The 24,812-nt window shown below is 37.3% G+C and overlaps 10 protein-coding genes across 10 annotated transcripts; 6 read left to right on the top strand and 4 right to left on the bottom strand.

Moving 5' to 3' along the window:
• The first annotated feature begins 1,348 nt into the window (after nucleotides 1-1,348).
• On the top strand, nucleotides 1,349-3,408 carry RHIMIDRAFT_312016 (uncharacterized protein). The gene is made up of 5 exons (XM_023614775.1): nucleotides 1,349-1,542; nucleotides 1,605-1,949; nucleotides 2,009-2,570; nucleotides 2,633-3,083; nucleotides 3,137-3,408. Exons 1-5 carry the CDS (start codon nucleotides 1,464-1,466, stop codon nucleotides 3,236-3,238), a joined length of 1,539 nt encoding a protein of 512 aa, XP_023468516.1. The 5' UTR covers nucleotides 1,349-1,463; the 3' UTR covers nucleotides 3,239-3,408.
• A 2,227-nt stretch (nucleotides 3,409-5,635) lies between these two features.
• Nucleotides 5,636-7,010, top strand: RHIMIDRAFT_276268 (MADB protein). Its single transcript, XM_023612615.1, has 3 exons — nucleotides 5,636-6,595; nucleotides 6,647-6,747; nucleotides 6,795-7,010. The coding sequence occupies exons 1-3, from the start codon at nucleotides 5,750-5,752 to the stop codon at nucleotides 6,853-6,855; spliced, it is 1,008 nt and encodes a 335-aa protein (XP_023468517.1). The 5' UTR covers nucleotides 5,636-5,749; the 3' UTR covers nucleotides 6,856-7,010.
• Nucleotides 7,011-8,004: 994 nt separating this feature from the next.
• RHIMIDRAFT_290447 (uncharacterized protein) lies at nucleotides 8,005-9,323 on the bottom strand (the record flags this gene model as incomplete). Its single annotated transcript, XM_023613740.1, has 2 exons — nucleotides 8,988-9,323; nucleotides 8,005-8,943 (listed from the first exon to the last, which is right to left on the bottom strand). Exons 1-2 carry the CDS (start codon nucleotides 9,177-9,179, stop codon nucleotides 8,005-8,007), a joined length of 1,131 nt encoding a protein of 376 aa, XP_023468518.1. The 5' UTR covers nucleotides 9,180-9,323.
• Nucleotides 9,324-9,919: 596 nt separating this feature from the next.
• On the top strand, nucleotides 9,920-11,754 carry RHIMIDRAFT_276290 (uncharacterized protein). The gene is made up of 6 exons (XM_023612616.1): nucleotides 9,920-10,004; nucleotides 10,061-10,509; nucleotides 10,562-10,604; nucleotides 10,657-10,799; nucleotides 10,866-11,126; nucleotides 11,176-11,754. Exons 2-6 carry the CDS (start codon nucleotides 10,333-10,335, stop codon nucleotides 11,695-11,697), a joined length of 1,146 nt encoding a protein of 381 aa, XP_023468519.1. The 5' UTR covers nucleotides 9,920-10,004; nucleotides 10,061-10,332; the 3' UTR covers nucleotides 11,698-11,754.
• Nucleotides 11,733-14,440, top strand: RHIMIDRAFT_312021 (uncharacterized protein). Its single transcript, XM_023614776.1, has 4 exons — nucleotides 11,733-12,258; nucleotides 12,322-13,855; nucleotides 13,906-14,142; nucleotides 14,195-14,440. Exons 1-4 carry the CDS (start codon nucleotides 11,815-11,817, stop codon nucleotides 14,284-14,286), a joined length of 2,307 nt encoding a protein of 768 aa, XP_023468520.1. The 5' UTR covers nucleotides 11,733-11,814; the 3' UTR covers nucleotides 14,287-14,440.
• A 24-nt stretch (nucleotides 14,441-14,464) lies between these two features.
• Nucleotides 14,465-15,826, top strand: RHIMIDRAFT_106361 (uncharacterized protein). The gene is made up of 5 exons (XM_023605182.1): nucleotides 14,465-14,567; nucleotides 14,624-14,899; nucleotides 14,943-15,243; nucleotides 15,301-15,485; nucleotides 15,542-15,826. The coding sequence occupies exons 1-5, from the start codon at nucleotides 14,547-14,549 to the stop codon at nucleotides 15,680-15,682; spliced, it is 924 nt and encodes a 307-aa protein (XP_023468521.1). The 5' UTR covers nucleotides 14,465-14,546; the 3' UTR covers nucleotides 15,683-15,826.
• Nucleotides 15,827-15,969: 143 nt separating this feature from the next.
• RHIMIDRAFT_235570 (PWI domain-containing protein) lies at nucleotides 15,970-16,876 on the bottom strand (the record flags this gene model as incomplete). Its single annotated transcript, XM_023608378.1, has 4 exons — nucleotides 15,970-16,485; nucleotides 16,536-16,658; nucleotides 16,711-16,800; nucleotides 16,853-16,876. 4 exons carry the CDS (start codon nucleotides 16,874-16,876, stop codon nucleotides 15,970-15,972), a joined length of 753 nt encoding a protein of 250 aa, XP_023468522.1.
• A 186-nt stretch (nucleotides 16,877-17,062) lies between these two features.
• Nucleotides 17,063-18,499, bottom strand: RHIMIDRAFT_199508 (zf-UBP-domain-containing protein; the record flags this gene model as incomplete). The annotated part of the gene is made up of 1 exon (XM_023606383.1): nucleotides 17,063-18,499. The coding sequence occupies one exon, from the start codon at nucleotides 18,497-18,499 to the stop codon at nucleotides 17,063-17,065; it is 1,437 nt and encodes a 478-aa protein (XP_023468523.1).
• Nucleotides 18,500-20,366: 1,867 nt separating this feature from the next.
• On the bottom strand, nucleotides 20,367-23,429 carry RHIMIDRAFT_290452 (nucleic acid-binding protein). Its single transcript, XM_023613741.1, has 4 exons — nucleotides 23,177-23,429; nucleotides 22,976-23,119; nucleotides 22,579-22,926; nucleotides 20,367-22,524 (listed from the first exon to the last, which is right to left on the bottom strand). Exons 1-4 carry the CDS (start codon nucleotides 23,357-23,359, stop codon nucleotides 20,620-20,622), a joined length of 2,580 nt encoding a protein of 859 aa, XP_023468524.1. The 5' UTR covers nucleotides 23,360-23,429; the 3' UTR covers nucleotides 20,367-20,619.
• Nucleotides 23,430-23,879: 450 nt separating this feature from the next.
• Nucleotides 23,880-24,788, top strand: RHIMIDRAFT_106481 (uncharacterized protein). The gene has a single exon (XM_023605183.1). It carries the CDS (start codon nucleotides 23,945-23,947, stop codon nucleotides 24,674-24,676), a length of 732 nt encoding a protein of 243 aa, XP_023468525.1. The 5' UTR covers nucleotides 23,880-23,944; the 3' UTR covers nucleotides 24,677-24,788.
• The last annotated feature ends 24 nt before the right edge of the window (nucleotides 24,789-24,812 follow it).

Below are 24,812 nucleotides of genomic sequence, written 5' to 3' on the forward strand. Positions count from 1 at the left end.
CATTCTCAAGTGGAAATGGAGATTCGATTGGTTAAGGGCTTATTGTAGTAACCATGGTAACATGCTAACTCCGTCTTGTTCCTTTCATGGGCTAGATTGTCACAGCGTGAGAAAGAAAGGTATCTCGGATCAAAAAGATGTTGGACATGCTTGTGTCTGGCTCTAATGAAGTTGATAGTTGATATGGCAATGAATCATTCATATTGCAATTAATATTCAGTCGGCCTTACCATTATGTATCCGAGCAGAATGTAGCTTACTGTAAAGACATCCTTCGTCTACAAGAGGGGCCAGTTTCTGGCGGCAAAGAAGCTTCATAGCCACTTAGTTCTTTAGACCCTTAGCCATCGCTCAGATAATAATATAATGAGTATCTATGGCCGCTTGCCATATAAAAAGGAGACATAGACAATTATAAACGAAATAATGAATGATTCTGTGTCAAAAGAAGTGTCGTCATTCGCCGTAAAGGATAGGAAAAGGGAAGGTTAGGTTAAAAGTTTATCACCAGCACCACTTTTTTTTCAAATGTGAATCTCAGCCATGATTTTAATGGCCGAAGACCCTTATTCCCTTAATCCCTAAGCTCAGAGAAAGGGAGAAAGGGAGGAAGAGAAAGAGAGAAGACAAAGAATTAACCACCCTTATCAAAATAAAATTATTTTAAAGATAAGATAATTATCTATTTAAGGTAGTTATTCCCTTGACTCATCTTAAATATATAAATGGCTACCTTTTTTTTTCATCCTTTTCCCCGGATTTTATAAGTGTTCTCCAGCCCTGTGAACCAAAGATAGTTGATCAATTTGAATTGATTTGTTTCTTTTTTCTTGTTTAACATTGATCGATAAACATTCTCGGTAGATATCCAAACACCTTAAGTCTTAATACTAGGACAATTTTGCTCTAGAACTTACGGTAATAAGCCTCTTTGAATAGAAAAAAATTACAATAAGTGTAACCTCCGCATTTTTTTGTTGCGGGGATGGAGAAAGACGGAGCAACTGGGCATTGATTTGTATATTCTGCTACTCAATCATGTGATGACCCGTAAGAGACAAAGAAAAAGACATACTAGGACACAAGAGGTGCACAGTTTAAAATTAAAACAGTGACAGCATCCTGCATATCATGTTTCATTCATAAAACCTACAGCATGGCTTTTGATACATATATTCTATATCCCTCTCTCTCTTTCTCTGCTTCTTTCAATCAAAGAAGAAAGAGGGAATGCAGTACCCGTCATTTAAAGATACTCAGTATGTTTATATAATACATCGTATATAAACTGATTTGAAGTTCGGGCCTTGATGTGAAAAATAATAAAAAACCATTGTTAAAATTCTTTTTTTTTTCTTTCTCTTTTTCTTTTATCCCTCCTTCCCCTTCTCTCTCTTTCTCTTTCCCTTTCCCTTTCTCTTTCTCTTTATTTTCTCATAATAGATTATTGATAATAATAAATTATGAGAAATAACCTTTCCTTCTCATTTGATGAATATACCAACAATGACAGTGATTCTAATAAAATGCAAAGAAATACAGGTTATAATTACAGTCCATTTATTATCTCTATTTATTTATTTTCCTTTTTTCTTGCCTTGTAGATTTAATACCTTCAACAGCAAGTAACAATGAATCATTCGTCAACAATACCAATCGGCAAGGAACAACAATGCAAACCACAGAGTCTGATCAAAGCAATAGAATAGAGCAAACAAGTACATTACCAGATCATTCACCAGAAACAGTATCATGGAACCTGTCTAAAATAGTTCAACAATATGGCTCACAGCCTGAAATACTAGAGCTTATTCTTTTAAGCAAAATAGAGGAAGACCGTCGAAGAGCAGAGGAAGCAAAACTTAAGCAAAAAGAATTGGACTATCTGATATCTAACGGAAGCATATGTTCTTCTAGCAGTAATATTGGTGAAGACACTGCATGTACAAGTAAATTAACCAAAAAAAAAAGCGTACATTGCTTATAAAACTCATATTGTTCTCACTAGACAATAATAGTCGCTCAAGGCTAAGTGATCCAACAGATGCCCTTGCATTTTACCATGCACGTTTTAACGATGGGATGCGAAGACAATCCAGTGATACTGCCCTTCATACTAAAAAGGATTATTTTTCATTATCTCAGACACGCCAGCTTCATTTTCCTGATTCGGTCAAGAAAAAGCATAAAAATGACATTTACCCTCAGACCAGTCCTTATGCTTCCGTCAATAATAATCTTCAATTACAGCCGCTAGAGCAGCTAAACATCGCACGTAGATACTCACAAGGTGGTTCTTCTGGCCCATACCGGAGACCACTCTCATTTTCAGAGCAAGGTTCTTCCCAGACTAAGATCCATACGAGAAGCAGTAGAAGTAGTAGCAACAGCAGTAGTAGCAGTAGCAGTAATGCCTTGAATGTCAGCTCCAATCTTTTTAACCCCACTTATACCCAAGCTTTTCCTTCTGATTTTCGTCAAGAGAAGACATTGGCAACCACTGAATCGATTAAGGCTATGGATAAAATGCCTGATAATACCAATCAAGAACTAGCAATAATAAATCCAAAGTAAGCTCAATCTCCTGCAAACACGTATCTCATACACTTATCTAATATATCCAATTACATAGTATGCTACCCATCGATCTCAAGGGCAAACAAGTGGAAGGTCACCGTCGAGAACAGAGCAGCCATAGTCAGTTATCAGAAACACAACATGCAGTAAACAGCCTAAGTATCGCTGAACAACCATTTGTCGAAAAAAGCGAGGCTCATTCGGAAGGTGTAACTGCCTCTCATGAACTGCTCCATGGAAGTACATCCCTAGCGACAAACAACACGATAGACCTTCACAGAAACTTAAAACTACCATTACCGCCTCACCCACAGGCAAATCAGACTACAATTGACCTGCTCAGTCGAACAAGGCGAAAGAAACGAGAGATGCAACCAATCACAATGATTATCGAAACACGAGAGTTCCCCTACAAGGACCAGTATGAATGGAAAAATAATGGAAATACAGTGAATAAGAACTCGGGTCGAAGAAGTATTTACTATAAATGTTCAAATAGCAAACTGGTAATAGACATAAAATGCATATAGAATATTAAATAACTTAAACCTTTACTTAGGGATGCTCGGTGAATAAAACGGTGACGTTCAAGGAGAATGGAGAGTATCTAATAAAATACCGGGGAAACCATATTGACGCATGCAAAAAGGCAAACTCGTAGGCGCGTCTCCTTTTTTGTTTTTGTTTGTCATCGTTTCTATGGCTCTCTCTCAATCTCTTTTTATTGTGTTGTAAATATGAAAATGTAATTTAGTACTCTATAAATAAAACTATGGACACAATCCTTTGTATAGATAATATTAAAAGGATGACAGGCTTGGCTAAACGGGAATATACGTAATACAGATGAGTAGTCTTGTAAATATAAATGTAGCTTATCTGAATAGGATTAGATCCAAAGGCAAAATTCGAGCTTTAACTCAAAGACAAGCACCTTTAAAATAAGCAGCTTAATTTCGGATTGCTTTATAAATGTCATACTGAATGATAAAGTTATTCTCTAAAAGTAAATCCTCCAAAAAGTATCAAACAAAAAGAAAATAGTAATTGTTTTGATGAAAGAGTAAAGGCCTTTGACGTAATCTACTTTGCAAAATGTTACAACTGGAATTGGGGGTTTGAGTGTAACAGACGTAGTCATTTTCACGAGTGTTAGTGTGCTTAACCGAATTATAATCCAGAACACCCATGGGCTGCAAAACACTTGATTTGGAAGACAGGAGTTAAGAACGTAGTGTATATTCAAACTCATTTGAATGGTGCCAGAGCCTATCATTCCTATTTCTTACTCTTGTCTGTGTTATTACAGCCGTGTGTTTAAGCAGATTCAAACTCTATTTGGAAATATAAATAATAATTTCCAAATGGAAGCATGGTGCCTCAAACGGTCCGCTCCTGTCCAATTCATGTCAATGAAGAGCGTAGCGGAAGGCTAAAAATATTTCGAGATCAACAGTAGAAAAAAGAAGCAAGAAAAGGAAAAAAAAAAGTATATACTATTCTAGTCAAATCTATAAAGTAGGTGTTTCAATGCTTTTATCCAAGTCGTAGTGATGGTAATAGTAAGCCATAAGAAGAGGATGAGTATACCTGATTGTGCTGTATGATATATGGCCGGCCAACGGAAGTACCATGACGTGTATTAGAAGAAGCAAGGTTCCGCAAGAAGTCGGCGTAGGAAATCGATGTATTGCTTCAGGCCAAGTTTGGAATAAATTTCCGATGTTGCCATAAGAATAGACAAATACCCCGTCTCGGTATCTTTTTTATCGCGAAGGTCTCGCTGTTTATCAATATCGAACACTGATAAGTCATGATCTATCTTAATTTTTTCTTGTTCTTGTCTAGTCCGAAACTATAAGCCAATGGGGTGACTGTACATTAAATTTTCCTTTAGAGTAGCTATCAGCTTTATCAATGCATGAATCTATAGTATTACCATTCAGTTTGTGGATCGATTGTCATTAAAGTTCCACAGGCGGAGCCATCCTTGAGATATCTCAAGTGTTGTTAGTATTCTAGACTGACCCCTCGCTCGAAGTAGCCCTTAAGAGCGCTAGCTTTGTCGACAAAAATGCCAGGTTTAAATATACTTGCTGTTGAGTACTTCACTGGCGTTATCTTTAAGTGCTCCATTCTATATTATGAATCTCAGATATGCTTTAAAGCAAACTGTCTCTTTTTTACGTGCTCCTCTCCTCCATCGATCGATTGCCAATCGTTGTCTCAAGCGCTTGAAGTCACCGCTGATGAATGTTTTTATGCTTCCAAGTTCACAACGCTAGAATATTACCGGCCAACTCCCTTGATATCAACTCGATTCAGAGCTTTTGTTCGCAAATTAAAGACCGTGTATATCAGAAGAAGTCATGCGCTACATGTATCCAAGATGCTTGAGTAATCATTAAAGCTGAAAGCATAAATAATAAAGGATTAAAACTATTCTACCTATTATTAAATAACGCCGCTCCATAATTTTAACTTAAAGAGTTGACAAGTTATGAATTATTGATTGGCTACTACTTCGAGGCAGACTGGCAAGAAAAGATCCAAAATAACCAAGTTGCTTGATGTTCTATACTTGATATATCTTTGTATTTCATCCTTATACTTCTGTAAACAAAGAACTACAATCTTTTGAGCTCAGCACTGATGTGGAGAAATAACATCCATGTCTATTCAGATATGTCGCAAACTAGGCAGATTACTTTGAAAGACTATGGCGTTTTCTTAAGTTTAAATCCAGCAGTCTCCTGATAATTCCCATACAGTGAAGATATGCTTTCTCGCTGATTCTGTTTTATATCTCATTGGTAAATTCATGTCGTTCTTATTATTGACGGATAATCTTTTTTGAAATACAACCTTTTATGTATTTATCATGTAAACTGAGCATTTCAAATGGCGCTTTTCTTAAAGAGGTATTCACAAGACATTTCCACTGAGAATTCGCTTTTAAAAGGATGAGATAGTCATATTTATCATCAATCCACATACACGACATCTTCATGTTATCAATTGATGCCATTGAGTTGACATAAGTCTTCCTTTTTTTAAGCTGGCATAAGAAATACAACTACCAATAAGATGTTGTCTTTTTATTTAAAAGAGCGCAAATCAAAAAAACGTATCTAAGCTTTATTTGGACAGATTACTCTTTGGCTTGTGAATTATGGAAACTGTCCAAACAGATGGCAACAACGACAACAACGACAACCAAGTGATGAAACTCAGAATGGGCAGTTCATTTGGCGAGTTCACACGACGCAAAAACTGGTCACAGAGCATACTAGACGCCATTCGAGATGTTGTTCACGTACTATCTTCTGATCTTCGCATCCTTTACTGTTCTGATGCCTCGAGTGAAATTTTAGGATACAAGCCTGGCGAGATAGTTGGTCACCTTTTCACTGAATTTATTCATGTGGACGATGTTGATAATTTTGTTCGTAATTTCCGATTGACACATGAAAAGATGAAAATATTCAGAATATGTTATAGATTTCTTCGCAAGGATGGCAAATATGCTACTCTAGAAACTCGAGGCCAGTTCTATAAGACGTCATTTTTCGGAAATGCGCGACGTATACCAACTGAGGCTTCACAGTCGATTGATAGTATCCTTGACTTAAAAATGGAGAATGAAATGCTAAAAAGAAAGCTGGCAGTCCTTAAAAGGCAACGGCAATGGAAGAAATCCTCTAGTGAAGAAAAAGATTTGTCTAATGCACAATCATTGGCAGATGATAAAAGTGGTGAAGACTATTCGAATGATGAGATAGATATGCCTGCTCAATCATCACTTGTCTATGCTCAAGGTGTTAGCCCTTATCATAATATCTCAGATAGCTTGTCTTTGTTTACTGGATTACGATATGACCTGGGTGAGCGATCGATGGGCATTTCGATGGGACTGTGTAGCGGTGATCTAACAAACGTTAACGAGTCACCAACAAGTATTCCATTTGTTGAGAATGCAGAAATGCAAGAAGAGAATGATGAGTCCAGATTAAAAAAGGTTAGTTAAGCCAAAAAGGTAATATTGAGTTTCTTATTCTTTTCCTTGTAGCAAAAACGAATGTGTAATCGATCAGAAGGAATAAGGGCATGCACCGATTGTGGCACGACTGAATCGCCCGAATGGAGAAAAGGTCCACTAGGACCAAAGACGTAAGCAATGTTTAAGTTATTAATTCTTATGACTAATGAAACATCAGTCTATGTAATGCCTGTGGCTTAAGATGGTCCAAGAGAAAGAAACAAGAGCATCAGGAATAAAATTTTATTTATTAACTATTTAGAATTCTTTTTTTTGCATAAAAAATAAGCCAAGCATGTTTTTCGGCAATGGCATCAGAATATACCATCTGTTTTTGATATCCCTTTTTAACCCTAATTTCCTTTTCTGCATGAATCAAAATAAAAATTTGTTGTACAAAGTCAGCAGTAAGCATAGAGCTGTCTGTGTGTCTCGATGGCAACTGATTACCAAAAATAACAGTTATCCGGAACGGAACATCGGAATGCTGTAGTCAATGCAGAAACCAAAAACTTGGTACTTGTCAATGGACTTTAAAGATTTTTCTATTGTGTTTCTCCCGTTCCTTTGGTAAAAAGCGCATGATAGGCTAGACCCTTCCCTCGTACGATTTCTGCAAAAAATAAACTAAATTAAATTCAGACATGTCTCAGCTTATGTGAGCTAATCAAATTACAGAAAACAATGCAGAACATCTTCCCTGAAAAAAAAAAAAATTGGGTTACAGCGTCTTCGCTGATTCAATAAGCAAATGTTTTCTTTTTATTGGTTCTGTAACGCGCGAAGGTTGCCGAGACATTAGTATAAATAAAAGGATAATTTATTTTGAAAGAGGGGATCGTTATTTTACTATATCTTATTTATCCAATATGCCATGTAGAGCAATGAGCTACAATAATGTTACCGCAGCCTCTTTTTCTATACCAGCTGCATACAAGACTTTCCCTCCAGATCCAGTGAAGAGCCCAAGTCAGATCATCAGAGATGGTGCCATTGCAACCGCTAATATTATCATGAACACAACAGACAGTACATCTGCATCACTTTGGAAAACAGCCAAGATAACACCTCAAATCACTTCGCCCAGATCAAGCATGGGGCCAATTGATGACGATGTGAGCAGCAATTACTACTCCTTTTGTCCTGATTGTGGCGTTGATATTCTTGTGTTCTCTCATGAAAGCTATTGTCCCATGTCAGATTGTTGACTACTTATTTATCTCCCCGCATTGTATACTATCCTGTGCATATATATATATATATAGATTTACATATTCATTTCCTACATCTGTATAATCTCTTGTGCATACTATATAGATGTATATATTACTCATTGCATTGTTAATAAATTATATATATATGTATAAAATAAATGGCATATTTTATTATTAATTAGATTGTTGTTTCTTGATCAACTCAGAAGTTACTTTAATAATGGTATCTACTGTATCGCTTGGTACTTGATAATGCAACACAAGTCTTGTTTGATACCCTGAACTCTTTGGTATCAGTACATTCTGTTTAAAGAGCTCATCTGCTAACAGATCAATCTTAATTCCAACAGTTGATGTATCGATAAACACCATATTTGTCTCACAGGGGACAGTGATCTGAATGCCCATGGCTTCAAAGGAAGACGCCAGTCGACGCGCTAACTTGTGCGTCTCAGGCATGGTAGGTACTACGTTTTGAATACAATAATGGGCAGCAGCTGCTAGAAACCCTGCTTGTCTCCATCCGCCTCCCATCAACTTTCGTAAATGTCGGGCGCGCGCCATGGTGCTACTCGATCCTACCAGGACAGAGCCGATGGGTGCACCCACGCCTTTTGATAAGCAGACAGAGACAGTGTCAAAATACTGACCGTATGTCTTGAGTGGAATTCCCGTAGCTTGACTTGCATTCCATAACCGAGCACCATCCAGATGCATCTTGAGGTCATGCGATTGACAAAATTGATGGATACGCTCAATCTCATCCAATGGCATGATAGTCCCATTCAACGTGTTCTCGAGCGACACGACTCTTGTTGTCGGCGAGTGAAGGGGGTCGGTCATTAAATTATTCTCCATGTCTTCAACTGTCAGATGGTGACCATTTCTCGGCAATATCGGTGACGGGCTTGCCTGGGAATGATAAGACATACCTCCGCACTCATAATTATAAATGTGGGATCGAGCGTCACATATGACTGAATGCGGAGGCTGAGTTAAAAGCAGACGAAGACCAAGCTGGTTTGACATACTTCCACTCACACAAAACACTGCTTCTTCATGTCCAAGTAAATCAGCGACGTATCGTTCAAGGTCATGAATGCTTTTGTCTTCCTATATTTATCTTAGTCAAGCACTGTATATATTAATTAACTTACAGCAAAGACGTCATCTGCTCGACTTGCAGTCTTCATGATATCAAACAAAGCATCTGTAGGTTGTGTTGTCGTGTCGCTTCGTAAGTCGATTGCTTGATGTTTTGTAAACTTTAACCGTAAATTTCCATAACAACGATGAGAAATAGGTATGAAAGATCCTTTGGATATAAGCCGAGTAGCTATTGTCAACATTAGTGAAAGATTTGAAAGAAAAAAAAAAGAGGGGGTCGTACAATAAAAGTTTGCTGATAGTCTGGGGAAACAAAAAAGAGCTAATGTGACCAATCAGAGAGTTAGTTTCTAGAGCTTATAAAGGGTGTGCATGTGGGCCATTTTCATCTGTTTAAATGTTAATGTGTAGATAAACCCTTTTTTGGGTTGAAAGGTAAAAAAAAAGTAAAGCAAAATCATCAAGGAAGGCTAAGGAAATTAAATAGAACTATGTCTGAAGCTTCTAAACATTGTGGATACCTATTAAAAGGTCAACTTCCAGTTTGGATTTGCATGACAATTGAATGTTGATTCTATTATTGAACTCTGTTGTCAAATTATCTATAAATTTGGATTTAGAAATCTACAGATCGAGAATCAGCAAGAGCTCTGATGCATGAGATTGATATGACTGCAGCAATAAGCATGTCATGTAAAATACTTTAACTTTTATGCAAGGGATCAGAGGATAATTTTTCTTAAAAAGGGAACATAAAGGAGTGTTACAGTCAACCTCGTGTCTTTGTAACTTTAGTTTATCAACATGATTATGAGCACTACAGATTTAAATATGAAATGCTCATATGCATTATTGATAATAAATCACCAGTCATTTACTTGTACTCATAACCTCCTTTCCCCCTTTTTTGATCGGCAATAAAGCCTTCGAAAGTCACATTTTACTACGTCATTTGTTCTATACAGCTTTTTTTCTCCTTTTCTCTTTTAACCAAATATAAATGTCTACACTTGCCTTCCAACGTGAACTCGAACCTTGTTTAGCAAGGTTAGGCACAACACCAGAAGGTAATAAAAAGACGCTTTATAATACAACAAACCGAGATATATACTCATCTTTAAAGATCCCACTATACACCAGATAAACCTTCTTTTGTTAAAGAAGTGTATGCCATCGATGATATTGAAACACTTCGTCAACTGATTATAAAAAAGGAAAGAGAACGACAGGCTATTGCTAATGACTTGGAAGTCGCTGCTCGTATCGGTTTGGTTATTTCAGAAACAAATGAAGCCATTCAGCTAAAAGTAAAGCCAAGAAAGAGAGAAGGAGAGAAAATAGAAGAAATCACTAAGAAACTCTTTAAAGTTAGAACATCTCGAAAGGGAAAATAAGATGTTTCAGGAGGAATTACATCTAAGGCCAACTCTAAAAAAGGATGAAGGGCTAAGTGATGAAGAAGAGCGACTCTTTTTACAACAAGAGCTTGACCAAGCAAGAAGAGAACTGACAAAGTTTAGAAAAGAAATGGACGGCCTGTCTGCTCAGTTAAATGATATGGCGTCAGAAATGGTATATATAAAAAGAGTAACGCTTGGTGCAGGTTTATTTATTATTTTGGTAGGTCGACTCACGTTCGAAAGTCAGCGTTTATGCAAAACGATTGGGTAATAAAGATATCAAATGTTGATCAACATTATCTAAATAGATCTTATATAGCCGAGGTGGAGCAAAAATTAGCTGCAACCAGAGATGTGAATGCCAACCTACAGTCATTACTAGATAAAGCATTAACCTCACAAAAACAATCCAGTTCGAATACATCACATCTTGTCAAGAATATCCAAATAGACTTGGCAAGAGTAAGGTTTTTTTTTTGTTTCTTTGTATTGCCCCCAATGTCAGGTCTATTTAATCTTCCAAGATAGGTTATCCATGAAAATGAGCAATTAAGAGTTCGTATAGCAGAACTAGAGCAGCAGCAAGTGGAAAATGAAGAAAAGATCGCTGCCATGGTGATTCAGGCACAAGAGTATGCAACAAGATTGGAACAGGCACAGAATACGATCCACAGTCTGAGTGAGCCGAAGTTATTAGAGGACGATGAACTCTTGAGTTTTCATAGTGGTTTTCATCCACTTTCTGTTTCTTCACACGAAGGAACCACTAAAGAGACCGAGATAACAAAGGTACTTTTTAAAGGAGGCAAAAACTGTGTACGAAAGTTAATTGTTTTAGGGACCTGTGTTTTCAGCAGAATTTAGACAAGAAATGCAAAAGGAAATCGAACGAAATCTGAACCTAAGAAATGAGATACGACACCGAATCATCACTGCTGATAATGCATACACAGATAAAAAGAAATCTGGAGAAGGATTAAAATACTTGGTGTCAGAAAGAGAAAGTATAAGTGCAGCCAGTTTGTCAACAAGCACGAGTTCATCTACAAGTTCATCTATATTAAATGTCATGAAAAAAGATATATTGAATACCCACCATGAAGAAGATCATCATCAACAACAACAACAAGCAATGCCTAAAGCACCTGTTCTAAGGCCAGCTAGCTTCCTTACTGGATTTAGTGGATTTGGCTCAGAAGGACTGGGTATGGGAGGTAACTTTATTACAAGAGGCATGCCGCCCCGTACCTTTACCAGCTCAGGCAGTAGAAATAACGAACCAAGCATATCCACACGATTCTTCCAACGACTTACTTCACGTCTGGAAGACTATGAAAAGAAGACAAACAACAATCATTAAATAAAGAAAAAAAAAAAAAATTACCTACTCTTGTTGTCGGCCTTGTTAATTTAGTGGCATTATTTTTGAGACCTTTTCTTTGTTTCTTTATTCCTTTTTTTTTTAATTCGCATAAACATGATGACGCCTCTCAGTGGAGAGGTTGATTCTGACTCCTCAACTTCTTCAAGCGAGGAAGAATGGGTCATAACTTCTGTAGATAAAAAGCAAGTCAATAAGAAGGGATCACCAAGATTAGTCTTGAATACTAGCCCAAAAATACATTCTTCAACATCATCCCTTTCCAACCTACAAAAGTCTTCTTCAAGCTCGGCCTGTTCAAGCAAAAATGATTCACCTATTATACATTCTGTACCTTTACAATACATTTCTGACAGCGAGATAAAGAATATATGCGTTCAAAGTGATGCCAAAGCGCTTATTAGTCAACTTGTTCGTGTGTACAAGAGTGCAGATATCTTTTTGAAGATCAGAGACATAGAAACACAATCCTCAATGACGTTTGAAATGAGACTTAAAGAACACATGGCACATTGTGAAGATCCATGTGATTTTATTATTGTAAGTTGTTTTTTGTTTTTTTGTTTATATAAGCGAGAAATAACCCTCCTTTTCTTATTCAAGAACTGTTTAGAAGAACTCTCGGTCTATTTTTCAGAAAATGCAAAGATAAGAGAACTTACACCCAAATTTCGACGGTTGCTGACCGAGGTACTGTGTAAAGGTCTGTATTATTTCTTGGAAACACCTATGCATGAACGACAAACCAGCATCGAGAATGAACCTGATCTGATCTCATTTGATGATGATGAAGTGGTTGTGCCTACCCAGACAACGCAAGGAGAGATGGATCTGATCTCTTTTGATGAACCTGAAATGCTTGTACCAGTAGATCATGCAAATTTTGAGGGTGATGATGACTATGACAGTTCAGATGACGAAGAGATTCCCGTCATCAACCTGTCCTCTCCTATCGATAAATATGTCATCTTACCCAAACACCAAAACAAACTAGTTGACAAAATTGACACGATCCCTTCGCCTGTCATCATTTACTATGCAATAGATACTTTTAAGCTGCAAGATGTTATCGCTTGCGGCTGTCTACGCGAAGAGGATGGCGTCAGATTGGTCCGCAAATTAATAAAATATGGGTATTTTAATGAAGCCATTACGGCCATCAAGAAATTAGACCTCTTTCCTCGTTTTGACATCCCAGCTATAGCCACCGACCTGTTTACGTCAGGACAAGGCATGCTCCTTCCGACGCTTGTCAGCCAACGGCCGATCTTGCAACGAGAATTACTTGACTTTATTGACAAGCAGCTGAGGTTCAGTTTCGCGGGATCACTAGGAATTGTGGCACCCGAACGACTGAGCAATGTTGACGAGGTACAACAGTTATCAAGATTGAAAGAACGCAAGTTTCAAAAGGACCTTGTGACATGTGGAACAAAAGTGGCTCAGGAACTCAAGATTAGCATTGAAGAGTACTACTTCGTTCACTTGTCGCAGCGATACGCGTGTCTTCGATGGATCCTTGCTCAACGCGCTATTCAGCAAATGGAAGATCAAGACTTGTCAATCGAAAAGAGCAGCAACTACAATGGACTGATTGACTATGTGTGCGAAAATGATAAGGCATTGGCTAAGTTGACAATCAAGGAACTGACAGATATGGGTGATACCAAATCAGCTGCCTATTTTGCTACCTGTTATAAAGAGGAAGCATTTTACTGCAAGTACAATGCATTACCTCTGAATGAACGGTCAGTGGGTATTGTCAAGGGTGAACAATTGTCTCGTCATTGGACTTCTCTTCCGCCGAAAAAGCCAAGTAATCCAAGTAAATTACCTTATTACGAGCTTCCTCCACATGCGGTCACCGTGATGGTCGATTCAGAAAAGACATTGATGTTTATGAAGGATATCTTGTCTCAATCGCACAGATGCGGTATTGATACGGAATGGGTACCTGCATTTGCTAAACAAGGATCACCTGGAAAGACAGCCTTGATGCAGATTGCTTCTGACATTAAAGGCTATATATTCTTAGTTGACCTCAAGACAATCTTTGCTTCTGACAATAAACTGCTCTATCGATGGATTGAGAAAATCTTACAATTCTTGTTTGAGGACGAAGAAATTTTGAAGATAGGTAAAGAAAAGATAATTTAAAAAAAAATCACTCTATTTATATTAGTATAGCCTTTGACTTCTCTGGCGATTTTGATCTATTAAAACAGGCTATACCTTCTTCACGCTGTTGGGACGTGGCCAGATTATTTGACCTCAAGTCACTTCCTCCGCCTAATTCAGATAAACCCATTACAGGTGGTCTAGCAGGTGTCGTTGCCACCTATTTGGGATACACACTCAACAAGCGGCAACAGATCAGCAATTGGGAAAAGCGACCATTGACAGAAGCACAAGTAACTTATGCAGGTATTGTGATATATTTATAATTTATATCCCCTCACTCATCTTTTTCCTATAGCTTGCGATGCTTACTGTTTGTTACATATATACGAAACTCTGTGTAAATTGAATCACTCTTTTGTTAGGAAATCGTCTTCTTTGGCAAGATAGGATATAAAATATGATACCAACTACAACAACAATAACAATGATATAATTTAACCTATATCCTCTCTTTATCATTACTCCCCCCCCCTTTTTTTTTCATTCTTTTTTCTATTGTGAAAGTAATAAACTGACCCGACTTCCTGTGTCACAAATGGTTAATTTACATGATGTCTCTTTTCTTTCCTCTCCTATTTTCTTATTTTCTTTCTTTCTTTCTTTCTTTCTTTTTTTCTTTCCCTTGAGCACATATTAAAAAGGGGGTCATGGTTACTATTCAAAAGATTGTAAGCTATATTCAATAAATATACAAGTAAAAACGACCATTGATATGACTATTTAGCGAGATCGAATCAACCAATCAAAGTGGACACAAATGTATGTCAGGTTCGCTTGTTTACAAGGAATCGTCATCATCGTCCTTCAAGCAGTGATAGCTTATTATAACACAAAGCAACTCAATAAAGGATTAGAACCTAATGCGATAGAAATATACAATTTGGATAGTGATGAAACAATAGATATCAATCGAGCCATTGATCGGCTTAAGCGTATAAAATGGGAAAATATTGCCTTTATTGGCTTTCAATGCTGGTTTGTAGCAATGTCATTTGATGCAGTAAGTTGATTATTCAAGTATATAAGAAGCTGATGGATATTAGACAGTATATCAAAATGCAGCAGAGGTGTTGGCCTTGGCCGTCATGAATTTTGCATGTGCCATATTTGCTGCATTGGAGGTGGTTGATGGAAAGAGATGGTTGACTATTTTGACAAACGTCAAAGTGAAGCATAATGTGCTCCTCGACATCACAGCAATTCAAACAGCTTATAAAGTCGAGATTGGATTATCTGCCTGTGTCGCACTCTTTGCTATTGTATTTGCATACATGTCATATGCAGTGACTAAAGAATTTGGATGGAAGATATATAAGAAGATTGGTGCTGATATATCAATACAACGTAAATATTTACTTTTACTATACATACAAAGACTAAATCCCTCTTTATCACCTTTAGGCATGTATCGAACAGTTCAATTTTTTGTATTGGCACTAAAGATTGATATATTTATCGAGTTCTTGGTTTCTGTCTTTTATCTCATTCAATTTGCTCTCAAGCAAGGATTTCATACATGGCATCTATTTTTGTTTATTGTCATCACTGCACTGATGTTACCTATGCTGTATTTTGGAAGATATGCTGTAAGTTGTTATATTGATGATGTCTCTTCTTAATGATTCAATTCATCTTTATATAGGTTGCTAGTGAGAACCCATATCAGATGATAATCTTTGTGTTTTTTCAGGTCTGTATCGTTATACAGTTAGTACTGATCGGTATAGAAGCAATGCAACCAGGAGATTATTGGTATATCTGGATATGCTTTGGTAAGCTATAATCTGTCTATCGTCCAGTCATTTCTAATATCTTTATAGTTATTCTCGGTGGAATATTAGCCATTGTAAGTTTATCATGTATTGTATAACCAACGCATACACACACACTCTCTTTCTCTTTCTAGGTCTCTGCTGTACTTGGGCTTGTATGTATGACACATTTTGGAAAAGGATTGAAGCCATATATTCAAAGAGGAGAAAATAAGGAAAAGGTTGCTGATAATGCCCAAAAGAATGACCAATCATGGACAATTGACGAAGAATGATCTTTAATGTAAAACAATACCACTTATAATAATAAACTAATATCTTGGGCTTCTTCTCCTTCTTGATTCACGATGACGGTGTCTATCATCATGTCTGCTATGGTAGCTATCTCTTTCATGGCGACGATGATGCCTTCTTGGAGAACGAGAACGGGATCGAGATGGACTATGACTCTTTCTTCTTCGCTCTCTACTTCTACTACGGTGATCCTAGAAAACAAAAAGATGAATGGATTGACATGACAACAGACAGCCCAACTTACAAAGCGCGACTTTCTCTCTTCTTTGAGATCGTCCATTTCTTCATTTCTACGTCTTTTGATCGTTTCCATCACTGAATCACGCTCGGCTCGTTTTGCTTCTTCTCTTTCTCTCTTTTTACGTAATTCCTCCTTCTTTTGTTCTATAAATATTGCAGGGATACCGCCTACAGAATTTTGAGCACTTAATAATAAGTTCCAAAGTTCTTTAACGAATACTTTTGCGTTGTTCTCCAAGAAGCCAGTCAAGTTGATTTGCATCATTTTTGGATCGATATTCTGAATATATAAAGGGCATTAGTGTATGCCTACATACATTATTATCTTACCTCTTCTTCCAACAAACTGGCCGCATAATCAGCAACAACTTCATCTTCAAATCCAAGTAATTCAGTGACTTTGTTTGCAATCCATGGTCTAATAACGTCAAGATTGACCTTTTTCATGTCCACCTAATCTTTGGAGTCAATAAATTGTTGTTCTTTATAATGCTTATATATTTACTTTCTTATCAAATTCAGGTGGAAAAGACATGGTCTTCAAGAGCTTCTTTTCTTTATTACTAAATCGACTATCTTGGTCTGCACTTGTACCCTATTTATATCATTAATCTCTTGCTTTTCTTTCTGTCTGTTCTCTCTTTTACTTTAAAAAATCCAGCATCACCCATTTTTATTTATTAGGAAAAAAAAGATTTTTTTATTGATTCTCCAAGACTTGCATTAAATCCATAACTTGACGAGTTAATTTTTCAATCATTTTTTCCTTTTCTTCAACCTGTTTCTTTAAAAGAGCATTATTCTTGGTCAAAGATTTGGTTACCTAGCCATTTATTTATTAGATGACATAAAATTTATTAATATAAACCTACCGCTTTTTCTTCATTCAAATTGTTTTGGACCTTGTTATATCTTTCCTTGACCTGAGCAACCTTTTTATCCATTCGATCTTTTTCTTTCTTGTTTTCTATTAAAGTATGTTCGAGATTAGTGTCTGTCTCTTTTAGGTGTTCTTGTGCCTGTTGGACGCTATTCAGATAATCTGTCATTCTTTGTATTTCACTTTCTATATTTGATGCTTGTTTGGTTAGGGTATCTAATTGATCTTCATAATACATTCTTTGTGAGTCCATTTGTGACATGAGCATAAAGGTATATTCGGTTGATATATTCTCAAGTTTATTCATCACACCATCTGTCGGTCGAATAATAGATGGATTCTTGGTGGAGCTATCTCCTAACTTGGGTTCATCCTCATCGTGGCTATGGCCTAAATTACTCTTACTGCTATTGGCTTCATTAGGCGGTAGTTCCACAATGGCTCCATCCACCATATTCTGTAGCAATCGATGAACGTATCCATCACCTAGATAGTCCCATATTCTCTGTGTCTCAATCTCTAGAGCGTATAAATGATTTGTAGCCATATAATGATCATAGGCATGTGCTTCTTGATATCTACCACAGCCTATGTGTCCACAAATCATACATATCCAAAGACTATCTGTTGATTGACATTCAAAGCACTCACCACATAGCTGTTGTTGCATTTGAGGTCGCCGTCTTGGATCGGTTAGCACTGGTCTTTGCGAGTGCCTACAGACCGAACATTTTCCATGTCCCCACTTGTCAATACAATAACACTGCACCGTATGTCGACACTGAATGCTGAGTAATCCAGTAATACTCTCATCCATACGCTCTAGACACACAGGACATGTGGGTAATTCTAAATCAGTTACTTTTCTCACAAGATCTTGACTTAGTGTATCCTTCATATAAGGGAACTGCTTTTTATCTGAAATAAAGTATGTTTCGAGCTTATTGGATGCCAAATAGACTGCATGACTAATCTCTGGTTCACTCATACTAAATCGTCTACCATTGTATTTCCGATAACACATGAATGCAGAACGTCTATCTCTAAACTTGAGCAAGACTGTATATTTGTTGGGCGAAAAGTCTCGAATGAACCGATACTGGACAATATCGTCTTGGGTTGCACCAAGAAACTGCATGAAATCCTCGTTTGACATATAGGAAGGAACGGCCAAGATACAGATGACGCGGTCTGTATCGTCTTGTTGATCCTGTTCCTTATTGAGTGATTCGTCTTGAGCAATTCTAGTATCTGGTAAGTCTGTGTGATGCCAATCTCTATAGAGATGCAATACACCATAGCCAAGTTGAACATCAACTGTAGATTGATTGTCGACTGCATGTAATTCGATTTGACCTAGACGAAAGTCAATTTTTTCACCTAGAGACTGATTCGATTGTTGTAACTTGGGCATCTCAATAGGTGTAGGCGGACTATTTTCATGAACACTGATGGATGGTTTTCGTATTGCTGTCGTCTTTTGCTCTATTGGCTGATGTGGATAAGAATCAAAGTGATCTGAACAATTCTTGACAGCAGAAAAATCACTAAATAAGTCTGCTGGTAGATCTAAAGTAGGATCTGAAGTGTACAAGATGCATTTCAAACGATAGTAATACATGAAGAGAAGAGGTACAGTACAGTCACACCGAATTGGTATTCGTACTGTGCAAAAATTTAAGCTTTTTTTTTTTTGGACCAAGTTATCAGGCATATCTAATGTGATCTACCTTCCTACAACCCAACATTGCGGATATCTACCGCCTATTTTTGTTATGGTGCAAAGTATAGTTGATAGCGCATTTATGGAGAAATTAATTAAATATAGCTTATCTTTATATGAAGAATATCAAACTTTACCAAGTATACTCGTTATTTCGGTTGAAAAATATTCGAATGAGGCGATTAAGTCAAAATTCAAGCCGAACAAAGGCGCGTCTTTATGGAAACAAATTGTCAATATTCCATCATAATGGAGATATTCTCTCAAGATGTTACTGAGAGACTTTAGATTGCTAACAACATCGGCTTGTTATATTGAACTATAAGAAATGGTAATAACATAATAATAAAAGGAGTAAATATGATGTTCAGTGACATCGGCTGCTTTTCTTTTGCAAACCCTTTAATAGAAAATATCAGCATAATTGATTGTGCTCCATACTCTTCTTTCAAAGAGATGCAATATTTAGTTGCTAGCCCAATAGTATATCACCATTTCTGTAATGAACACCCAGTTGTTCTGTTGCGAGATCGCCGCTGAGTGGATCAACGATTGTAGCAATTTCTTAATGATATCCCCAATTGTATTGCTATTGGCTCTTTCTTGTATATCCAAAGGGTTCCAGTCCAGTATCATTTTATGGAAAATGACTTCCGGCAAGAAGACTTCAGATGAAGTTGCTGCATATTTTATCCTGCTTCTGAACAGAAGGAGCTCCTCTAGCTTTTCTGCATATACTCTTTGTACAGGCGAAGGGGTTCTCAGTCTTTTGGAAGAGGACCCTGCTAATACTCGTGAGGTCTATCTTCTTTTGCTGTTGCTCTTCAAAATACTGTGATGTGTAGAAGGATTTCGTGTTGGGATAAAATATTTATGCTTATATTGTTTCGATTTATATGAATGGCTTACGTTTCTACACTGGTAGGTCCACTCTCAATATTTAAGGCAAGCTTAAACATTTCTTTGATCTCTTCGTTATCCACATAAATGCTGCTTACACTCTTTGAAGTATGATAAACAAAGGATTTAACGAAACTAAAGTTTCGAAAACTCATGCCTGAGACATCTATCGTACTTAAGCATTTGAACTTCATAGCCGGTATCCACCAAAGGATAGCTATTGAATGTATCATAGAGCATTTTGTTGGTTAGAGCCGAAGCAAATTTGTCTGCTGTATTCAGCCTTTTATTTAAAAAAAGGCTATTAAATCGACAACTTGCAAATTACTTTCTTTTAAGAATAGCTGGATGTTGTTAAATAAGACGTATATGCGTTTTATAAGAAAGGGAGTCTATGATTACTATTTATGTTAATGTGATCAGTGTCGTATTTACCCTATAAATAGAGTGGCACCTTTGGGAAGGGTCAGGCATAAGTAAAAGTTGCCAGAACCAGACGATAAGAAACTTATGGATTTCGATAACTACCAAAGCTATCGCCAACTTATGTCTAAGAACAATGAAATATTAGAAGTAGGCCGCAGTATAAAGGAAAAGGATGTTTGAAACCGCCATTCATTAAAAAGCCTGCAAAAAAACTCGAGGCTCCTACAGATCTCATATACCAGAGCAGATACAAGAGTTTCTTGGCCTTGTCATTGAAAGGGGTCTCATCAAGAAAATCTGGAATAACGGTTGGTATTGCGAGAATAGCTCAGCATTACGTGAAGCTCTATGGATACGACGAAGAGAAGTGTTTGGTTGGTACAAGGAAGTTTCGAAATAAAAAACCAATAGATGAATTATTCTTTTTGGAGATACAATTTATTCTAACAATAACAAAAGGGAAATATTTACATTCAAGTAGACATCTATTCATCATCTTCTTCTTCATTGTCATCATCTACTTCTGGTTTTTCTTCTTCTTCATCGTCGCTGTCATCATCTACTTCTTCTTTATTATCTTTCATTTCTTCATCTTCATCTTCACCTTCATCCACTTCAGGCATTTCTTCATCACTATCAGAATCTTCAGCTGTCTGTCCTTCTTGCTTAGACTCATCCTTTCTTTCGATCACACTCTTCTTTAGTGAAGCCTCTAAACGTTCTTGTTCACGATCGATGTGAATGATCTTTAGCTGCACACAGTCCCCAATCTTGTACAAGCTCTTCCAGTTTTCCACAAACTCGTCTGATAAATTACCAATCTTCACACGGGCTGAAATAGTCTTGCTGAGCTTCAAGAAGACACCAGCATCAGTGATATTGGTAATATAACCTTGATAGCACACTCCACGGCGAACATCTGAAAACTTTTTGAGGCCATTCTTTTTAGCGACCGTTCTGAGATGATTATCCTTTTTAACTGCCTTCTTCACTGGTTTCTTTTCGCTCTTTTCTGTCTTTTCCTTTTTATCCTTCTTTTCCTTCTTTGTCACTTGCTTCTCCTTCTTTTTCTTATGAGCAATACATGACACAATGAGCTTGTTTGCTGAAGGATCCACTCTCAGGACAGTCGTCTTGACAGTCTGACCCACATTGTACACCGTGCTCAAATCAGCTACATGAGCTTCAGTCATCTCGCTTCCAGGCACAAATGCGCTGATGTTATTGTAATAAGCAACCACGCAGCCATTTCTCTTGATGGCCATGATCACACCATGGCTGATATCACCTTCATGAATATCAGCCAAGTTTTGGAAGATGGGATATTCACTATTGATCAATGATTTCTTCAGTGTCAGGATGACTCGTTGTCGTTCAGGATCAATCTTGAGTACACGGCATTCGACCTTTTTGCCTGATTTGAACTTGTATTCGGGATGGCTTAACTTGACATCAGCCATATGCACAGCAGGCACAAGCGCGTTGATCGATTTGGATATCTTGACAATGACACCAGCAGGAACGAGCTTTTCAACGACACCCTCGACCATGGATCCAATCTCAATATCGGTCACACGCAAGTATTTTTCAGCCAGGACACTAGGTTGTAAGGTGAGTACGAGGATGGCATCGACAGGATTATAAGACAGAACACGAGCACGGTGTGTGGATCCAATCTTGTAGTCACCAGCTGTTGCAGAAAGATTGGGCACACGTTCATCTGCAAGACGCGAGATATGAACAAAACCGGTGATGCCGTCCAGACTGTCAAGGGTGACCCAGATACCACCGTTGCTCACACGATATACCTTGGTATTATCCAAGAAAGAGCCGGCAGGGAACACATCACCGACAAACTTGTCAGATTTAGTACCATTTGCCAATGTAGGTACGTCTAATTCCAGCACGTGTGGCAGAATAGATCCACCGATCGCCTTTTCTTCAGTATTTAAAATGGTAAAGAGTGTACGGAAAACGAGCTTTTGTCCCAATTTGAAGCTGGTTTCAATGTCCATATTAGCAGGAATGTGTGTTGCATCAATCGTAACTTTGTAAAGGCCCATCATCTTGAGGACCAGACCGTTGTTTTGAACTGTTTCAATCATGCCTGATACTCGCTGGCCAGGAAGAACAGAAGTAATGCGCGAGAAAGGATTTTCAATGGCGCTGTTGGCAATCTTGCTTCGGTCGATGGTCACATTGGCTATACGTTTGTTCGTCTTTTCGACAAGACATTCAACGTATTGTCCTACTGAAAGCTCTTCGTTTCGGTTGTATTTTTCAATATATGTTTTGGCTTCTTTCGTAGGTAAGAATCCAGTCAAATCCTTAACTCCCAAATCCAACACATAACCGTGGTCTTCAACACTCTTAACAGTGGCTCCCAATGTCTATTACAGAAAAAAAGTCAATCTTTGATCGCCTCATAAAGTATATAATCTTACCACTCCAGGAGTCGTATCCACTTTTAGTAAATCCTCATTGACGACCTGTGGTTTCAAGCTCAATTCAATCGGTCTCTTTGCCTTTTCTTCCAGTGCTGGGAGATTGGTGATCTTACAACGAAGCCATTGACCAACGTAAAACATATTATTTAAGCTAGGCATCTTATTTTCTTCTTCATCCATATCCTCATCTTCATCGTTGGCAATTTTTTGAATAGTTTCGGTAAGTGCATCAGAGATTTCTGTGATAGGTATAACACCGACAAGTTGATGAGGTAAGGAAACAAACAATTCAAGTTCGTTGATACGGGAAACACAACCTAAGAGGCATGTACCGACAGTAAGTTTCTACATATTCATGGTTAATAATAATACAAGCATAAACAATTCAAATTACCTTGAACGTCAGTTGTTCAATGTATGCCTTATCCGATTTAGGCTTCTCAGCTGGTTTGGCTGTAGCTTTTGTCTTCTTGTTGGGTTTTCTCTTCTTTTTGGCAGGTTCTGAATCAGTAAAGGCGGAATCGGCATTCTTTGTTGTCTGTCAAAGCGCTCATGTGTTAGGTGAATCATTTACTTGTTAAACAAAAATACTTACAGATTCAAACAGATCTTTGGCTGCTTGATTAGCGATCTCTCTGTGTTCGAGAGGGGTCAAGGCACTTGCTCCGCCACGAGGAAAGCTTTCTTCAGCATTAGATGATATAGTAACAGCTGTAGCATCGACAGCCGTCTTTGTTGGTGTTGCTTCAGCAGAAGTGCTATTCTTTCTTTTGGCCATATTATGTGTTCCTTGAAGAGGAATAATGATATAAACGAAAAATCCGAAAATATATCAGTTCAACCGCAAGTCACAGTGGCTTATTCAACCACAGCTTCTTTCCCTTTTAATAGTGCATAATCCCTCTCACCACAACTCAACTTTGACTACAGCAATTTTACTGATATAGACTAGAGCATACTTTATGTGTAATAATATTAATATAAACCAAACTCGTTTTGTCAATGATTTAGTAAAAAGAAAAAAGAATAAAAGGAGAAGAAGGAGAGAATAAACGATGCTTCCCTTAAGCTTACAAAAGTTGATAAACACACACATACATACATACATACACACACATATATATATATATACTCATATACATACATTAAATTCTATAGTCAATATCTTTCTTTTGCCTTTTATTATCATTTCAATACTATGCATATCTTATATGTAGGGCTACATGCAAAGTAGAATTGATTGGTTGAATTAAATTGAAACTCATACGCAATCGCTTTTTTCCAATCTGTTGTTGCCGCCTTCTTGTTTTCTTTTTCTTTCTATTAAAAAATAGTATAGATTGCGCTTCTAAATTAAATAACAATGGCACCAACAAAGAGTAGTAATACATCAAAGAATACAAAAGAGGAGAAAGAAGTAGAAGAAAAGAAAGAAAAGGAACAAACAAGTGATCATGACGAATCAGACCAAGAAACCAAGCAAGAAAGCCAAGACGCTTCTACTGATGACTATGATGATAATAAAAGAGAACAACAACAACAGGATCCTAGCGTGTGGACTCCTGTTTGGGATGATAACGCAAAAGCATATTACTGGTGGAATACATCAACTAACGAAACTACCTGGGTTAACCCTAATGTAACCGCAGAGAATCAAGAATATCAAAATGCTGATAATTCAAATTTTCTATTAGACCCAGAGGCCAGAAAAAAGCTGGAGGCCGGTGAGGAGTTAACTGAAGAGGAAAAGTTGCAAAGTTATATGCAAGCAAACCAAGCTTACACAGGACAATATTATCCATCACAGGATTACTCCATGTATACATCACAAGCCTTTTTTAATGCTAGAACTGGAAGATTCACTACATCTGAAGATGCTAATCGCTTAAATCCTGAAAACCTTTCAATTGAAAATAGAGCAACAAGACAAATGCAGTTTTATTTTGATGTCGATGCTTATACGGAACAACGTAATAGACAAAGAATGATGGAAAAGGGAACAAAACGGAAATTAACTCGAAAAGAAATTGAATACTTTAAAAAGATGAAGCAAGAAAAGAAAAACAAGAGAGCCAGAGAATGGCTTTTACAATAATAAAAACGTATGTTCTACATTTATTCAAAGGCGCACGTTTTTCATCTGGAGAAGAGTGAAGCGCGTAGTGACTGTTTCATGATATGAAGAATTTAATCATGTAGAGAAAAACTTTGCTTTTTTCTTTGTGTTTATT

The sequence above is a fragment of the Rhizopus microsporus genome (assembly GCF_002708625.1).
Source record: "Rhizopus microsporus ATCC 52813 unplaced genomic scaffold scaffold_4, whole genome shotgun sequence".
In the NCBI taxonomy this organism is placed as follows: Eukaryota; Fungi; Mucoromycota; class Mucoromycetes; order Mucorales; family Rhizopodaceae; genus Rhizopus; species Rhizopus microsporus.

Coding starts and splice junctions, on each gene's coding strand:
- RHIMIDRAFT_290452 (XM_023613741.1), bottom strand. CDS start 23,359: ATGGCCAAAAGAAAGAATAGCACTTCTGCTGAAGCAACACCAACAAAG. Junction 23,120..23,176: donor CCAAAGATCTGTTTGAATCT/GTAAGTATTTTT, acceptor GCGCTTTGACAG/ACAACAAAGAATGCCGATTC. Junction 22,525..22,578: donor TGGATACGACTCCTGGAGTG/GTAAGATTATAT, acceptor TTTCTGTAATAG/ACATTGGGAGCCACTGTTAA.
- RHIMIDRAFT_276290 (XM_023612616.1), top strand. CDS start 10,333: ATGTTTCAGGAGGAATTACATCTAAGGCCAACTCTAAAAAAGGATGAA. Junction 10,605..10,656: donor CGTTTATGCAAAACGATTGG/GTAATAAAGATA, acceptor GATCTTATATAG/CCGAGGTGGAGCAAAAATTA. Junction 11,127..11,175: donor AAGAGACCGAGATAACAAAG/GTACTTTTTAAA, acceptor TAATTGTTTTAG/GGACCTGTGTTTTCAGCAGA.
- RHIMIDRAFT_276268 (XM_023612615.1), top strand. CDS start 5,750: ATGGAAACTGTCCAAACAGATGGCAACAACGACAACAACGACAACCAA. Junction 6,596..6,646: donor ATGAGTCCAGATTAAAAAAG/GTTAGTTAAGCC, acceptor TTTTCCTTGTAG/CAAAAACGAATGTGTAATCG. Junction 6,748..6,794: donor GGTCCACTAGGACCAAAGAC/GTAAGCAATGTT, acceptor ATGAAACATCAG/TCTATGTAATGCCTGTGGCT.
- RHIMIDRAFT_106361 (XM_023605182.1), top strand. CDS start 14,547: ATGGTTACTATTCAAAAGATT. Junction 14,900..14,942: donor TAGCAATGTCATTTGATGCA/GTAAGTTGATTA, acceptor GATGGATATTAG/ACAGTATATCAAAATGCAGC. Junction 15,486..15,541: donor TGTATTTTGGAAGATATGCT/GTAAGTTGTTAT, acceptor ATCTTTATATAG/GTTGCTAGTGAGAACCCATA.
- RHIMIDRAFT_312016 (XM_023614775.1), top strand. CDS start 1,464: ATGAGAAATAACCTTTCCTTCTCATTTGATGAATATACCAACAATGAC. Junction 1,543..1,604: donor TAAAATGCAAAGAAATACAG/GTTATAATTACA, acceptor CTTGCCTTGTAG/ATTTAATACCTTCAACAGCA. Junction 2,571..2,632: donor CTAGCAATAATAAATCCAAA/GTAAGCTCAATC, acceptor CCAATTACATAG/TATGCTACCCATCGATCTCA.
- RHIMIDRAFT_312021 (XM_023614776.1), top strand. CDS start 11,815: ATGATGACGCCTCTCAGTGGAGAGGTTGATTCTGACTCCTCAACTTCT. Junction 13,856..13,905: donor CGAAGAAATTTTGAAGATAG/GTAAAGAAAAGA, acceptor ATATTAGTATAG/CCTTTGACTTCTCTGGCGAT. Junction 14,143..14,194: donor AGCACAAGTAACTTATGCAG/GTATTGTGATAT, acceptor TTTTTCCTATAG/CTTGCGATGCTTACTGTTTG.
- RHIMIDRAFT_106481 (XM_023605183.1), top strand. CDS start 23,945: ATGGCACCAACAAAGAGTAGTAATACATCAAAGAATACAAAAGAGGAG.